The sequence below is a fragment of the Schistocerca gregaria genome, chromosome 5 (assembly GCF_023897955.1).
Source record: "Schistocerca gregaria isolate iqSchGreg1 chromosome 5, iqSchGreg1.2, whole genome shotgun sequence".
Lineage (NCBI taxonomy): Eukaryota > Metazoa > Arthropoda > Insecta > Orthoptera > Acrididae > Schistocerca > Schistocerca gregaria.
Genome location: NC_064924.1, coordinates 95,446,058 through 95,464,213, shown reverse-complemented (window position 1 = coordinate 95,464,213; position 18,156 = coordinate 95,446,058). Strand labels below are relative to the sequence as shown.

The 18,156-nt window shown below is 45.8% G+C and overlaps 1 protein-coding gene across 1 annotated transcript in view; it reads right to left on the bottom strand.

Moving 5' to 3' along the window:
• LOC126273240 (retinol-binding protein pinta-like) overlaps window positions 1–18,156 on the bottom strand; it is a 91,743-nt gene that overhangs the window by 7,202 nt on the left and 66,385 nt on the right. The window contains exons 6-7 of the mRNA XM_049976784.1: window positions 17,403–17,652; window positions 2,240–2,350 (exon numbers count right to left, since the gene is read on the bottom strand). Coding sequence (XP_049832741.1) covers window positions 2,240–2,350; window positions 17,403–17,652 — 361 coding nt within the window. The remainder of the gene's footprint in view (window positions 1–2,239; window positions 2,351–17,402; window positions 17,653–18,156) is intronic.

Here is an 18,156-nt window from a genome sequence, read left to right as displayed (position 1 = left end):
TATAATAATTCCAATCCCAAAGAAAGAATTTGTGGACAGATGTGAAAATTACCGAACTAACAGTTTAATAAGTCACAGCTGCAAAATACTAACGCGAATTCTTTACAGACGAATGGAAAAACTAGTAGAAGCCGACCTCGGGGAAGATCAGTTTGGATTCCGTAGAAATATTGGAACACGTGAAGCAATACTGTCCCTACGACTTATCTTAGAAGCTAGATTAAGGAAAGGCAAACCTACTTTTCTAGCATTTGTAGACTTAGAGAAAGCTTTTGACAATGTTGACTGGAATACTCTCTTTCAAATTCTAAAGGTGGCTGGGGTAAAATACAGGGAGTGAAAGGCTATTTACAACTTGTACAGAAACCAGATGGCAGATATAAGAGTCGAGGGACATGAAAGGGAAGCAGTGGTTGGGAAGGAAGTGAGACAGGGTTGCAGGCTCTCCCCGATGTTATTCAATCTGTATATTGAGCAAGCAGTGAAGGAAACAAAACAAAAATTCGGAGTAGGTATTAAAATCCATGGAGAAGAAATAAAAACTTTGAGGTTCGCCGATGACATTGTAATTCTGTCAGAGACAGCAACGGACTTGCAAGAGCAGTTGAACGGAATGGATAGTGTCTTGAAAGGAGGATATAAGTTGAACTTCAACAAAAGCAAAACGAGGATAATGGAATGTAGTCGAATTAAGTTGGGCGATGTTGAGGGTATTAGATTAGTAAATGAGACACTTAAAGTAGTAAAGGAGTTTTGCTATTTGGGGAGCGAAATAACTGATGATGGTCGAAGTAGAGAGGATATAAAATGTAGACTGGCAATGGGAAGGAAGGCGTTACTGAAGAAGAGAAAAATGTTAACATCGAGTATTGATTGAAGTGTTAGGAAGTTGTTTCTGAAAGTACACTCTTGGAAAATGAAATAAGAACACCGTGAATTCATTGTCCCAGGAATAGGAAACTTTATTGACACATTCCTGGCGTCAGATACATCACATGATCACACTGACAGAACAACAGGCACATAGACACAGGCAACAGAGCATGCACAATGTCGGCACTAGTACAGTGTATATCCACCTTTCGCAGCAATGCAGGCTGCTATTCTCCCATGGAGACGATCGTAGAGATGCTGGATGTAGTCCTGTGGAACGGCTTGCCATGCCATTTCCACCAGGCGCCTCAGTTGGACCAGCGTTCGTGCTGGACGTGCAGACCGCGTGAGACGACGCTTCATCCAGTCCCAAACATGCTCAATGGGGGACAGATCCGGAGATCTTGCTGGCCAGGGTAGTTGACTTACACCTTCTAGAACACGTTGGGTGGCACGGGATACATGCGGACGTGCATTGTCCTGTTGGAACAGCAAGTTCCCTTGCCGGTCTAGGAATGGTAGAACGATGGGTTCGATGACGGTTTGGATGTACCGTGCACTATTCAGTGTCCCCTCGACGATCACCAGAGGTGTACGGCCAGTGTAGGAGATCGCTCCCCACACCATGATGCCGGGTGTTGGCCCTGTGTGCCTCGGTCGTATGCAGTCCTGATTGTGGCGCTCACCTGCACGGCCCCAAACACGTATACGACCATCATTGGCACCAAGGCAGAAGCGACTCTCATCGCTGAAGACGACACGTCTCCATTCGTGCCTCCATTCACGCCTGTCGCGACACCACTGGAGGCGGGCTGCACGATGTTGGGGCGTGAGCGGAAGACGGCCTAACGGTGTGCGGGACCGTAGTCCAGCTTCATGGAGACGGTTGCGAATGGTCCACGCTGTCGCGGCATGCTACCAGTGTTAAAGACTGCGATGGAGCTCCGTATGCCACGGCAAACTGGCTGAAACTGACGGCGGCGGTGCACAAATGCTGCGCAGCTAGCACCATTCGACGGCCAACACCGCGGTTCCTGGTGTGTCCGCTGTGCCGTGCGTGTGATCATTGCTTGTACAGCCCTCTCGCAGTGTCCGGAGCAAGTATGGTGGGTCTGACGCACCGGTGTCAATGTGTTCTTTTTTCCATTTCCAGGAGTGTATTTGTATGGAGTGTAGTCATGTATGGAAGCGAAACATGGACGATAAATAGGTTGGAGAAGAAGAGAATAGAAGCTTTCGAAATGTGGTGCTACAGAAGAATGCTGAAGATTGGATGGGTAGATCACATAGCTAATGAGAACTGTAAAATACATTGAATTATTTCCAGAAAAAATTGCATTTTCAAAAAGACATACAACTGACTTACCCTCTTCAGCAATTTTTCAGAGATTGCTGTTTTAGCTATTTTCATGAAGAAGTCAGTTATTTTGTCCACGTTCAACACGTGTATTTCCTTCATCCTTCTGCGATTGACAGTCTGAAAATAAATTAAAAGAGAACGTTGAATAATATGTACAATCTAAACTGCTCAAAAATTGTTTACAACACCTGCATATTTTTGAACGTTGTAAGGTGACGAGACGACAACAGCTAAGCCCGTCTCATACGGAGTAAGGTTCTCTGCAAGCTTACTTGCATTCTCACGCACCGGTTCCCTTGCAGGCTCCGTCGTCTGCTAGCCGGTTGCCCTGCAGGGACCTGTAAGTGTTTTCCTTGATAGCTCTGTTGCTATTTTCCTTATGAGTCCCTGTAAGATCCGCTGAATATGCTACCTGCGCTAGCCAGTCAAGAGTCGTGTTCGGCTTATGACGTCACAGCCTATAGGGCGGGAACTCACTGATAATGCGAGTTAGGCCTCAAGGTCAAACACAACCTCACGAGCCCACTGCCTGATCTGTGATCTTTCGCAAACGATTGTACGGAAACTATTCGGTAAAAAAATTGATTCACGCATTTCTCGTAGTTTAATTCATTGGTTTCATGACGGACTGTCTATCATTCCGTTAACACTCATATTTATTGCGATATTTCATGATAAAGCGAATGACTACAAGAATTTCAGGAAGTTTTCAGTGTAAAATACGAGGTGCTGTGAACTTGCGTTTGTTGCATGTTAGGCCCTATGTTGCTGCATATTAAATGTAGCTAACATTTTGAATTATTCTTTAAATATCGAAGGACATTGCTATCCATCACCTGGTTCGAGAAAATGGGTTGTACGTTAAGCACTTTATCGTGATCTCACGCGCCCGTATGAAGTATTCACAAAATTTCTCCTATCTTGTAAATTGTTTCAGATATCGAAACAACATTTTGACAAATGATAGCACGCAAAGAGGAGAGTATTTAACCATACCTAACGTAATATTCAAGCAACGAGAGATATTTTAATGAAAAAATGTAATATTTAAGTGTCATCGATACCTGGTGAAACGACAATTGCTGTGGGTTTGGAGCAAGATATATGAAGAAACTATAATTTATTTTTATACTGAGAATGGGGATTTTGATAAACTATTGACTTGTCCGTCCCTCAGTTGCTTGTTTAGCGATATGCTGTTCCATGCTTCTGTCGCAGTTTCAACTGCATTAGAACGTTAGTGACATGAATATTTATAAACTCTGCTGTATTTTGGCGGAAGAAACATATTTTTGTGGCAACAGTGGGAATTACGTATTAATCAAAACTCGTCTCTGATAAGGTTTCTCTGAAGGAAATTCAAGGTAATAATAAGTATGGGGAAAGTAGATTGCTATTTCTATTTAAATTTCGGCGGAATCCTACACCCCAGTGTGTTTTTAATAACCAATGATATCGATTACAACTGGACAACGGGTTTTATTTCTCTATCTCAATAACTTACGAAATATGAAAACAATTAGCAACACACAGTATACCATCTTCTCTTTCCTACCCTTACACAGAATCAAGTATTTTGCTTTTTCACCACAGACATCTTCTAGTTCGTCAAAGATATTCGTAACGGATGACTAGTTGACAGGATTTTGCCATTTCAGATGGTTTCATATTTCGCAGATCACTGAGATACAGATATAAAATTCTGTGGCAAGTTTCAGCCCATATCACTAACTCTTAAAAACGCAGTGGGTTATAGAATTTCAACACGAGTAGTTATTTATTTTCACCAGACTCCTTATTCACTTAAATTTTCTTCAGAGAGACATTATCTGTTGTGTTGGCAGAATAGCCTACACCGTGTTGCGAGAGGAGCCCGAAATACAAGCGTTTTAGCTCACGCAGGCTGGCGTGAGGAGCGAAGAACTATACTGACGTGAGGTCTGGAACATGACAAGGAATGTGAATTCAGAAAGCGGACGTAATTAGTTTGATACTTAACTTTAATCCATTAATGATGAACGTCGCTCTTGACGGTACATGATTCACAATATTATTTGTTCAGATTACAGTAACTGAATATGGCGTCTTGCTAGGTCGTAGCAAATAACGTAGCTGAAGGCTATGCTAAACTGTCGTCTCGGCAAATGATAGCGTACGTAGTCAGTAAACCGTCGCTAGCAAAGTCGGCTGTACAACTGGGGCGAGTGCTAGGGAGTCTCTAGACTAGACCTCCCGCGTGGCAGCGCTCGATCTGCAATCACTGATAGTGGCGACACGCGTGTCCGACGTATACTAACGGACCGCGGCCGATTTAAAGGCTACCACCTAGCAAGTGTGGTGTCTTGCGGTGACACCACATTATCGGTGACGAGTATTGAGCAATACGTAAGTTCGCTTGTTGCTACATTTGCATCTTCTTCTTTTACAAAATCACAGCAGAGTTTATCAATATTCATCTCACTAACATTCTAATGCAGTTGAAATTGCGACAGAATCATGAAACAGCAACTGATGAAAAGACAAATCGATAGTTTATGAAAATTCCGTTTTGTGAGTAAAAAAAAAAAAAAGCTCATATATATATATATATATATATATATATATATATATATATATATATATACTCTCCTGGAAATGGAAAAAAGAACACATTGACACCGGTGTGTCAGACCCACCATACTTGCTCCGGACACTGCGAGAGGGCTGTACAAGCAATGATCACACGCACGGCACAGCGGACACGCCAGGAACCGCGGTGTTGGCCGTCGAATGGCGCTAGCTGCGCAGCATTTGTGCACCGCCGCCGTCAGTGTCAGCCAGTTTACCGTGGCATACGGAGCTCCATCGCAGTCTTTAACACTGGTAGCAAGCATGCCGCGACAGCGGGGACGTGAACCGTATGTGCAGTTGACGGACTTTGAGCGAGAGCGTATAGTGGGCATGCGGGAGGCCGGGTGGACGTACCGCCGAATTGCTCAACACGTGGGGCGTGAGGTCTCCACAATATATCGATGTTGTCGCCAGTGGTCGGCGGAAGGTGCACGTGCCCGTCGACCTGGGACCGGACCGCAGCGACGCACGGATGCACGCCAAGACCGTAGGATCCTACGCAGTGCCGTAGGGGACCGCACCGCCACTTCCCAGCAAATTAGGGACACTGTTGCTCCTGGGGTATCGGCGAGGACCATACGCAACCGTCTCCATGAAGCTGGGCTACGGTCCCGCACACCGTTAGGCCGTCTTCCGCTCACGCCCCAACATCGTGCAGCCTGCCTCCAGTGGTGTCGCGACAGGCGTGAATGGAGGGACGAATGGACACGTGTCGTCTTCAGCGATGAGAGTCGCTTCTGCCTTGGTGCCAATGATGGTCGTATACGTGTTTGGGGCCGTGCAGGTGAGCGCCACAATCAGGACTGCATACGACCGAGGCACACAGGGCCAACACCCGGCATCATGGTGTGGGGAGCGATCTCCTACACTGGCCGTACACCTCTGGTGATCGTCGAGGGGACACTGAATAGTGCACGGTACATCCAAACCGTCATCGAACCCATCGTTCTACCATTCCTAGACCGGCAAGGGAACTTGCTGTTCCAACAGGACAATGCACGTCCGCATGTATCCCGTGCCACCCAACGTGTTCTAGAAGGTGTAAGTCAACTACCCTGGCCAGCAAGATCTCCGGATCTGTCCCCCATTGAGCATGTTTGGGACTGGATGAAGCGTCGTCTCACGCGGTCTGCACGTCCAGCACGAACGCTGGTCCAACTGAGGCGCCTGGTGGAAATGGCATGGCAAGCCGTTCCACAGGACTACATCCAGCATCTCTACCATCGTCTCCATGGGAGAATAGCAGCCTACATTGCTGCGAAAGGTGGATATACACTGTACTAGTGCCGACATTGTGCACGCTCTGTTGCCTGTGTCTATGTGCCTGTTGTTCTGTCAGTGTGATCATGTGATGTATCTGACCCCAGGAATGTGTCAATAAAGTTTCCCCTTCCTGGGACAATGAATTCACGGTGTTCTTATTTCAATTTCCAGGAGTATATATATATATATATATATATATATATATATATATATATATATATATATATATATATATATATATATATTCCAATCCACAGCAGTTCTCGTTTCAGCAGCTGTCGACGATGCATAAATATTCGACGGTGCATAAATATTATATTGCTTCACAGAAAAAAATCTGTAGTCGCTTTGAATATCGTGCTAAATACTGAAGTTTCGCAAATTAACCATATGGAGAAATATTGTCTCTTTGTTTACTACCATTTCGACATCTGAAACGGTTTATGAGATACAAGGAATTCTCTGAATATTTCATTGTGGCTTTTTCATTGGAGCGATTGTTCGGGACGAAGCGCTTTATATACAACCCATTTCCTCGAGTCTGGTGATAGATAGCAATATCCTTCAAATTTAAAGAATAATCCAATATATTTGCTACATTACACACACTATTGGCCATTAAAATTGCTACACCGAGAAGAAATGCAGATGATAAGCGGGTATTCGTTGGACAAATATACTATACTAGAACTGACAAGTGATTACATTTTCACGCAGTTTGGGTGCATAGATCCTCAGCACCCAGAACAACCACCTCTGGCTGTAATAACGGCCTTGATACGTCTGGGCATTGAGTCAAACAGAGCTTGGATGGCGTGTACAGATACAGCTGCCCATGAAGCCTCAACACGATACCACAGTTCATCAAGAGTAGTGACTGGCGTATTGTGACGAGCCAGTTGCTCGGCCACCATTGACCAGACGTTATCAATTGGTGAGAGATCTGAAGAATGTGCTGGCCAGGGCAGCAGTCGAATTTTTTCTGTATCCAGAAAGGCCCCTACAGGACCTGCAACATGCGGTCGTGCATTATCCTGCTGAAATGTAGGGTTTCGCAGGGATCGAATGAAGGGTACAGACACGGGTCGTAACACATCTGAAATGTAACGTCCACTGTTCAAAGTGCCGTCAATTCGAACAAGAGGTGACCGAGACGTGTAACCAATGGCACCCGATACCATCACGCCAGGTGATACGCCAGTATGGCGCTGGCGAATACTCGCTTCCAATGTGCGTTCACCGTGATGTCACCATCATGATGCTGTAAACAGAACCTGGATTCATCCGAAAAAATGACGTTTTACCGTTCGTGGAGCCAGGTTCGTCGTTGAGTACACCATCGCAGGCGCTCCTGTCTGTGATGCAGCGTCAAGGGTAACCGCAGCCGTGGTCACCTAGCTGATAGTCCATGCTGTTGCAAAAGTCGTCGAACTGTATGTGCAGATGGTTATTGTGTTCCAAACGTCCCCATCTGTTGACTCAGGGATCGAGACGTGGCTGCACGATCCGTTATAGCCATGGGGATAAGATGCCTATCATCTTGACTGCTAGTGATACGAGGCCGTTGGGATCCAGCACGGCGTTCCGTATTACCCTCCTGAACCCACCGATTCCATATTCTGCTAACAGTCATTGGTTCTCGACCAACGCGAGCAGCAGTGTCGCAATACGAGAAACCGCAATCGCAATAGGCTACAATCCGACCTTTATGAAAGTCGGAAACGTGATGGTACGCTTTTCTCCTCCTTACACGAGGCATCACAACAACGTTTCACCAGGCAGACTCGGTCAACTGCTGTTTGTGTATGAGAAATCGGTTGGAATCGTTTCTCATGTCAGCACGTTGTAGGTGTTGCCACCGGCGCCAACTTTGTGTGAATGCTCTGAAAAGCTAATCATTTGCATATCACAGCATCTTCTTCCTGTCTGTTAAATTTCGCATCTGTAGTAGGTCATCTTCGTGGTGTAGCAATTTTAATGGCCAGTAGTGTATATGGCAACATAGGAATTAACATACACCAAACGCAAGTTATTAGCGATCTCTATTTTTCACTGAAATGCTTGCAGTAGTTTACTTAATCCTGAAGTATCAAAAAAATGACCTTTAACATAATTATAGGCAGTTCGTCATGAAACTGAGGAATTAAATTATGGGGTGGGTGAGAATCAAATTTTTTTACAGGATAGTTTCTCTAAAATAGTTTCAGAAAGACTGCCGTTCGGACGGCTTGTGCGCCTTGCTAGCCAGCTACAACTGACAACACCCAGAAGAGCGGCGTGCTGATCACTTGTCCCTCTGTATCTATATCCAGTGATGCCTGTGGATTGAGGAGGACACAGCGGTCGGTCAGTACTGTTGGGTCTCCAAAGCGTATTCTGACATAGTTTTGTTTAGTATAAAATAATTCAGTATTTGCAACAAGGCGGCGTAACCTGTGATGGGAAATTTGGGTCAATTTAAAACCGTGCAGTTAAGTGCAAGGTGGCTGCAAGCCTACTAAACTTTTGGGCAGGATCTCACGCTTGTCTGCGATATGATAGAGGTGATAGTGTCCTCGGCGCTCCATGCGAGTGACTGAGCATGGGTGGGTATCCAGATGATGTTACTCGACCGTTTTTCCCAAATTGTCCAGTAACTGATGCAAAACCCGAAATAAAAAGACAAGTTAAAATGAAAACTAATCACCACTGATAAATGAAATATGTATCAGTACCAGTGATTGCCAGTATTTAACCAACTTGGATTACAATTTCCTGTATTGAATTGGATGTTCACCTAAATAGGAAGCCTCTATGAAAGCAAGTTGTCAGCTGTGTGGTATGAGACTCGCCATCGACGACGTCATTGATGATATCATCGATTATGTCATGGGATTACCCCACCCCCTAACCCTCGTCCCTCTGACAAACGACAATTGCCGTACATAAAACGGCGAGAACAAATTTTGGAGCGAAATTCAAATTTTTTGCCTGGCAATTAAAAGTCAAGTGTGTTTTCTATGCTACTGGGTCTGTTATCCTTAGCTTAAATTGAAAATGACCTTTCTAGGCGTGTAAACTTTATGATCAAAAGTACCCGGACTACCTATGCAATGCGAATTCGATCTTCACATTTGACGAGATTCGGAACCACCAGGATGAAAGACGGCGGGGAGTATTGTGTTGTCGACAGAGAACCAGTAACACAAATTGGGAATATGGGCTAGTCGTTGGATAACATCATGACACCTGAGTAACAAATCCATCAGGGACATATCAGCAGTTTTATTGCTGCCCTCCTCGTCTGTTGTTGATGTAGTTGTGAAGTGGAGACTCGAAGAAACAACCACTGCTTAACCAGGAGCATCAGACCTCATGAACTGATGGGCAAGGACCGTCGAGAATTGGGGAGGGTGGTTGTAAAAAAGTCGGATGAAATCACCTGAAGCAATCATTCGTGAGTACCGAAGGGCTACCAGCAGTCCAGATTTACTCTGCGTACAGAGTTTTTAAAAAAGGGGGCGGTGGTACAATGTTGGAGCAGCTCCTGTGGTGTAACAGACGACAAGTGGTCTGTTGCATGCGCCAGCTATCGCCCCTGGCCTATCACAAATTCTAATTAAATGATGAAATTGAGTTGCGGGTTAGGATTTGTTAGTTATGTGCATAAATACTGCGGAAGTATTTGGTTTTGATATGTGCAGATAATTCAAACACCGAGCCATCAACCGGCGCGGACTTTCGTTGACGCGGCAAGTAGCGGGCCTCCATGCAGCAAACACAGTGAGGCAGAAGACGTCGCTCCATGGAGGTCCAGAGTCGCGGCGGCGGGATACGCCGAGGCGGTTGTTGGACTTCGGAGGAAAAAAACGAAGAATGTATAATGAGGAACTTTGTGTATAACAGCGAAAGTAGGAAGAAGTAATTTAACGGCCGATAACGCAGTAGGCGGTACCTCTAGAGCCGACTGTACGTAGGTATCAGAAATAAATCGCTGTAACTATTGTAAAAAAAAGGGGTTCTGAATAAGAGTTATTACGAGAAGCAGTCAGACAGCGTCAATTACTGGTGAATGATCGCCATAGGCAACATTTTCTTCATCAGCTGCGCCGTCCCCTCTTTCACTCGACGAATTTAGTTAACATTAAGACAGAGCCGAACTACGCAAATAATAAAACTCATCAGTGGGGTGGGGACAGCGCACTCATCATAACCCTCACATTTCGGCAATATTTGCTAAACTAGCTTGAGATGATGTCAGGAACGACGCCACTGGACCGTGGATGGCTGGAAACGAATGATTTGGAGTGTTGAATCCTGCTATACTTTGTGGCAGTCCATTAGAAGGGTTTGTGTTTGGCGAGTGCATGAAGAAGGTTAACCTGATATCATGTGTAGAGCCGACAGCGAAGTATTGAGGACGTGATGCTACAGTGTGTGGTCACCTTATTCCTCTTAAGGAAACGCTAAATGTGGAATGATATGAACATGTTTTATAGCATAGTATACTGCAAACGATAGGGGAACAGTTCTGAGACGATGATTATTTGTATCAGCATCACAGTGCACTCTCTCCTACAGCAGTTTCTGTGAGGCAATGATGTGTGGACAATAACATCACTGAAATGGATTAACTTGGCCCTACTCCCCAGCTGAACCGAATGGAATACCTTTGGAATGAGTTAGATGCTAGACTTAGCTCCAGACCCCAGCATCCAAATTCCTATCCACTCTGATTTCGTCTCTTTATTAAGGACGGGCTGCCACTCCTCCACAGACCTTCTGACACCTAACTGAAAGGGTCCACAGCAGGGTTCAGCCATCATGAAGGCGAAAGATACACACACCATATTAATGTTCGCTAAGAGGAGTCTGGATTCTTTTGATCAAGTAGTGTCAGTGAACCATGTTGTCCCATTCACAACTGGAGACGCACAGCTCTCTACTGATCTGCATTGAGAATGCAATTTCAATTTAAACCCATTATAAAGCTGGCTGCACGTGGCAGATTCCGGTGGTAAAAATATAATTGTAAAAGAAGTTTTTGATGAAAGAAATACAGCTTTTACAAGCTATGACAGTGGTGAATTTTTTTTAGAGGTTTGCTACCATTTCCTTATTAATTCATGCGAAACATGTTGACTTACAAATAACGTATGGTGCAACAGATACAGTCTTTTTAACCAATGAGAAATGAAAAATTTATTCTGTACTTTGTAGGAAAATATGATAAATTTCCTCAGTATCCTTGCAATTTAGGAGACAGTGCAAGAGACACAAGTCTTATTAGGTAACCAGCAACTAAAATCCACATAAAAGTCACACACATCTCTTATGTATACAGTGTTTTAGCATGGGCAATATAGATTTCTTATTTGAAAAACTCAAGTCAGTCAGCCTTCGTATCACGTACGTTTTATGCCATTTTCAAGAATTAATCTCATCTTTAAAATAAGTAGAAGTGATATTTGTTACTGTAGCATTGCTGGCTGTAAGAATTGGAAAAAAAAGTTTGGTGACACAATAAAATATTTTTCCTCAGTGAATGTCCATCTCTGCAGCTGAGTTGTCAGTACAGGTGACTGGCTTGTGTAGGACCCTGGTTCGATTCCCAATAATATAGTGCACGCAGAATGCTGTGGCCGGTAGATGCGCAAATGGCAGGGCACACATCGGGAGAGCAGTAGTGGTGGGGGCTGTGGGCAGGCGCTGCACGGGAAATGCTGAGCGCTGGAGGGGAAGTGCCGCTCTAAACTGAAGCCACCACTCACATTTTCTGTAAATATTAAGTGACGCCCCACCATGCACACACCTGCATGGGGGCCATTCAAAAAGATCTACTGTCACCTTTGCTTTGGTTAGTATTTAAAAATAATTTCGTCGAAAATGCAGGAATTTTTTTTCGGCTGTCTTGTTAACCATTTGTAACTTTTAGAGAAGCGTCATGACTGGCGAGTTTTGTGTAATAGCTACACCTTTGCCATGTTAAAATTTGCTTCTTTTTCCCATACACATTGAAGCTTACACTGTCTCACCTCACTAACATGTTCTGCACATGCAACTATAAAAGGATTCTGCAATATTGGTTTATTAAGGGAAGACCTGAGGAAAAGTAATGTCAGTAGCTTATGATAAAGCACATTCTCGGTACAAAATAAACGTGTAATGTCTTTAGTCAAGTTGTGGTATTTCTCATTTCACCAACTATCAATGGGCCTTAATAACTGCAGTCTTTCCTCGAAAAAGTGTGACTAAGTGAAGTAACATGGTAGATAATGAAGTTTTACGTAATAATCGTATGGCACAGTACTCTCCTCTTTATGTGATATGTTTTGCCAAAATCTCATCTCCATGTCTCAAACCGTTTATGAAACATGACGAATGGTATGGATACTTCTCTCTGGATTCATCATCGCTGGCTCAGCGCGATCATAAATGAGTGTGCTACATCAGATCAATTTTCTTGTGATTGGTGACAGATAGAGGCGTCAAACCAAGTCCAAAGAAAAATTCAATATGTTAGCTAAATTTCATATGCTGCATCATACGCATCAAACGCAAGTCATAGCGATTTCTATTCTTCAGTGCAAAGTTTTTCAAATTTCGCGCAGTGTCTTACTTCTACGTAAATATCACAATAATTGAATATTAACGAAAGCTTGGGCACATCATCGTGAAGCTGACATATAAAGCTATAAGTAAAGCAAAAATGAAGTGTTTGTAACATCGTTTGACAAAGTCTGCAAGGCGTAATCCTCGATTCTGTCATCGCCGCCCGGCCGAAAGGTGGCCAACACTGTCGGCCTCGCCTCCCCATGTAAACAAACGAATAAACTCGCCCAGCGGTTTGGACGAAAACTGCTCACTGCGCATCGGCCACCGTATGCCGCGTGGGATATACCTGGGATTTGTCCTTCGACGGAGTCCTGGTATGGTGTGCACTCAACATTGTGAGGCCAACTGAGGAACTACTCGACCAATTAGCAGCGGTTCCAAGGTCTAGAAACTCAACAACTACTGGGAGAGCGGTGCACTGATGCACCCCTCTCCATAACAAAAGTGAATCTCTCTTTAATGGGCAACAGACATGGAGCCTTGGGAATGAAAGTATGGGTGCTATATTCTACAAGCATAAAGGTTACTAGTAAGGCAGGCAGAATCCAGCAGTAAAATCAAAAGAATATGTTGGCCTACTGATAAGCACAAGGTGATCTAAATGAAAGTGGGATGAAATTATGATATATCACCAAGACACAAAGGAATTAAAGACAGCTGCCAGTGGGCATTGATTTATATCTATGGCATTCGAAACTGAGTCTCCTGTTCACTAAGGAGATGCACTGACCACTATGTCATCCAGATACAGTGGTCATCACAACTACACCGACTACCTGAGCACGTCTCACGTCACATCCAAGTTCTCAACTTATCGAGAACGTTTACCATATGCATAATTAAGGCGATGTTAGCCAATGATTCCTTCAGTGCAGATGCACGCTGAGTTCAAACTCTTAGGGGGATCGGCGAGATGCCGCAAATAATGAGGTCAGTGAGTAGGGGCACTACACATGAGTAGTGTGTGGATAAGTTGAGAATTTGCGTGTGACAGGACGCATGCTGGTATAGTCCATGCGGTTGTAGTGACCAGTGGGTCCAGATGACTTACTGAACAGTGCATCTGCCTAGTGAACATGATAGAGCACAAATTTTCAACTTTCCCCATTAATACACTCCTGGAAATGGAAAAAAGAACACATTGACACCGGTGTGTCAGACCCACCATACTTGCTCCAGACACTGCGAGAGGGCTGTACAAGCAATGATCACACGCACGGCACAGCGGACACACCAGGAACCGCGGTGTTGGCCGTCGAATGGCGCTAGCAGCGCAGCATTTGTGCACCGCCGCCGTCAGTGTCAGCCAGTTTGCCGTGGCATACGGAGCTCCATCGCAGTCTTTAACACTGGTAGCATGCCGCGACAGCGTGGACGTGAACCGTATGTGCAGTTGACGGACTTTGAGCGAGAGCGTATAGTGGGCATGCGGGAGGCCGGGTGGACGTACCACCGAATTGCTCAACACGTGGGGCGTGAGGTCTCCACAGTACATCGATGTTGTCGCCAGTGGTCGGCGGAAGGTGCACGTGCCCGTCGACCTGGGACCGGACCGCAGCGACGCACGGATGCACGCCAAGACCGTAGGATCCTACGCACTGCCGTAGGGGACCGCACCGCCACTTCCCAGCAAATTACGGACACTGTTGCTCCTGGGGTATCGGCGAGGACCACTCGCAACCGTTTCCATGAAGCTGGGCTACGGTCCCGCACACCGTTAGGCCGTCTTCCGCTCACACCCCAACATCGTGCAGCCCGCCTCCAGTGGTGTCGCGACAGGCGTGAATGGAGGCACGAATGGAGACGTGTCGTCTTCAGCGATGAGAGTCGCTTCTGCCTTGGTGCCAATGATGGTCGTATGCGTGTTTGGCAGGTGAGCGCCACAATCAGGACTGCACACGACCGAGGCACACAGGGCCAACACCCGGCATCATGGTGTGGGGAACGATCTCCTACACTGGCCGTACACCTCTGGTGATCGTCGAGGGGACACTGAATAGTGCACGGTACATCCAAACCGTCATCGAACCCATCGTTCTACCATTCCTAGACCGGCAAGGGAACTTGCTGTTCCAACAGGACAATGCACGTCCGCATGTATCCCGTGCCACCCAACGTGCTCTAGAAGGTGTAAGTCAACTACCCTGGCCAGCAAGATCTCCGGATCTGTCCCCCATTGAGCATGTTTGGGACTGGATGAAGCGTCGTCTCACGCGGTCTGCACGTCCAGCACGAACGCTGGTCCAACTGAGGCACCAGGTGGAAATGGCATGGCAAGCCGTTCCACAGGACTACATCCAGCATCTCTACGATCGTCTCCATGGGAGAATAGCAGCCTGCATTGCTGCGAAATGTGGATATACACTGTACTAGTGCCGACATTGTGTATGCTCTGTTGCCTGTGTCTATGTGCCTGTTGTTCTGTCAGTGTGATCATGTGATGTATCTGACCCCAGGAATGTGTCAATAAAGTTTCCCCTTCCTGGGACAATGAATTCACGGTGTTCTTATTTCAATTTCCTGGATTGTATAAATCAATGCACACAGGCAGTCAAAACTAAACTAAACTAAACTCCACCTGAACAGTCCATGAAGGGGCAACGTTACAGGCCGCCAGCCATGTCATCCTTAGCCCACAGGCGTCATTGGATATGGAAGGGCATGTGGTCAGCACACCACTCTCCCAGCCGTATGTTAATTTATGAGACCTGATCTGCAAGACACTGGCAGCTATTGGCTTTAATTCCTTTCTGTCTTCATTCATTGTGGCTGCAGAATCAAATGGTGTCCGTTCTTATGGATGGGATGAATGCTAGGGTCGTCCATGCAGTTGTCGTGACCACTGTGTCCAGATGCGGTGTGGTGATCAGCGAATCTGCCTAGTGAGTGGGAGACCCAGGTTTGAACCCCCATTGGTATAAATCAGCTCCCTCTGGCAGCTGATGTCTTTAATTCCTTTGTGTCTTGATTCGTAGTAGCTCCAGGATCAGAAGGGTGTCTTTTCTCGGACATTTCCGAAAGAACAGGTACCACATACACAATCTGTCGTTTGTAACAGTGAAATAACTCCCATCACGTTTTGATCTTCCATAGACTGTTATCGAATCAAATTCGTCAACACATACAGCAACTGACAACAGACACTGCAATGGAACATATCATTATGGACACGGACATTTGAAATTCAGAATTATGAAAACATTTTATGAAAACTCTTTACCAACGTCCAGATGTTAAATCGTTATACAGACCCAAAAACGGCAAATGTGCAAGCTAGTGTTTTTCGACACTAATGACAGTCAAACTCAATATGTAACATAGAACTGGTCGCACTTTTTTGCAGACGCAGTGGTCTTTCCATGAATCCTTCCGATAAAGTCAACCATTCTATTCTCCGTCTCTGCTATTATGAAGATGGTATCTGATCTTTCGGACAGCTCTCTAGAATGAAATGATAATTAAATCAAGACCTTAAACTGGTGACGGGCGTTGATATACATCGACGGGGACAGTTGAATATGTGTGCCCCGACCGGGACTCGAACCTGGCATCTCTTGCTTACATGACAGGGACTCTATTCATCTGAGCCACGGAGCGCACAGAGGATAATGCGACTGCAGGGACTTATCCCTTGCACTCTCCCCGTGAGACCCACATGCCCAACTTAATGTCCACACACTACATTCGTAGTGCCCTGCGACTGCAGGGACTTATCCCTTGCACTCTCCCCGTGAGCCCCACATGCCCAACTTAATGTCCACACACTACATTCGTAGTGCCTCTGCCCATTACACTCATTACTCGCGGCAGACAATCTTACCGAATCCCATAAGACTTCGGGGAATGCGTCTCCGAAAGAACAGATACCATCTTCACATAGTTAAGGCTAACCGGCCATTGACCTTCTTCTTCCGTGCGGATGCACACGCATTGCCCGACGTGTTACGGGACTCGGTAAGATTGTCTACCTCGAGTAATGAGTGTAACGGGCAGGGACACTACGAATGTAGTGTGTGGACATTAAGTTGGTAATGTGGGTCTCACGGGGAACGTGCAAGGGATATGTCCCTGCAGTCGCACTATCCTCTGTGCCCTCGGTTGTTCAGATGGATAGAGCGGCTGCCATGTAAGAAGCATATCCCGGGTTCGAGACTCGGTCGGTGCACACCTTTTCAACTGGCCCCGTTGATTATCAACGCCTGTCAACAGCTTAAGGTCTTGATTTAATTATCATTTCTTCTCTACTATTGATTACACGTGGTGACTCCGTTTCATACTGCTTTAAACGATCTGGGGTGTTCAAGTGTTCACTGCTGATCTTGTAATAGGATGCTATAGATTACCTTCAGTTCGTTATAGACATTACCTTTCATTCATTGAGCTGCGAGGTCTGAAGCGCCGTGTCACAGTTCACACGGCTCCCCCTGTCGGATATTCGAGTTCTCCCTCGGAATGGGTGAGTGTGTTGTCCTTCGCTTAAGTTAGTTTAAGTTAGATTAAGTAGTGTGTAAGCGTAGGGACCGATGACCTCAGCAGTTTGGTCGGAAAGGAATTTATCACAAATTTCCAAATTTCATTCATTCATGTTAAAAGAGAACTTCTATCCATTATACTAAACTGAAATTTGCTATGCATATGCGATGTATGTAGAATAAAACTCGTACTTACAGAGAAAAGAAAGACAGTAGTATGCGGAAAGTACCTTGTAGCACAATTCGAGAGCGCGGACGACGTTGATGTCGACCCTGAGGAGGTGCCCGACGGTCACGCCGGTCAGGTCGCAGATGACGACGTCGCCGAGGGAGTAGTCATCCAAGTACAACATGTCCAGCTGCATCATCAGCACTTTCGCGTACTTGACGCACGAGATCGCCGACGGGTCCGGGTCGACGCCTGCGATTATGTGCACTCGCTGCAAGTCCTTCGTGAGTCGCGGCATTGTCACCAGCTTGCTGTCGGCCAACAATGCAGTCACGTTAACTACAAGCACACGATCAACACAAAAGCGGCGTCACTCTACTCTCTGTCCATACAGTTAGCCAGGTGTTCAGATTTATAGGAGTTTATGACACTCCTATCATCAAGACTTGTCTCGCAGAAGACCTATACATGGGACACCGAAAATGCTCACTTTTAGGCCTTGGGCTGAAAAATAATGCATATTCACTTCCAAAATCGTAGGGTTCCTTAACTAAAAAACTTCTCCCGAACAGGCCATGAAGGCCCAACGGGACCGACCGGCCGCCGTGTCATCTTCAGCCCACAGGCGTCACTGGATACGGATATGCATGTGGTCAACACACCGCTCTCCCAGCCGTATGTCAGTTTCCGAGACCGGAGCCGCTACTTCTCAATCAAGTAGCTCCTCAGTTTGCCTCACAAGGGCTGAGTGAAACCCGCTTGCCAACAGCGCTCGGCAGACTGGATGGTCATCCATACAAGTGCTAGCCCAGCCC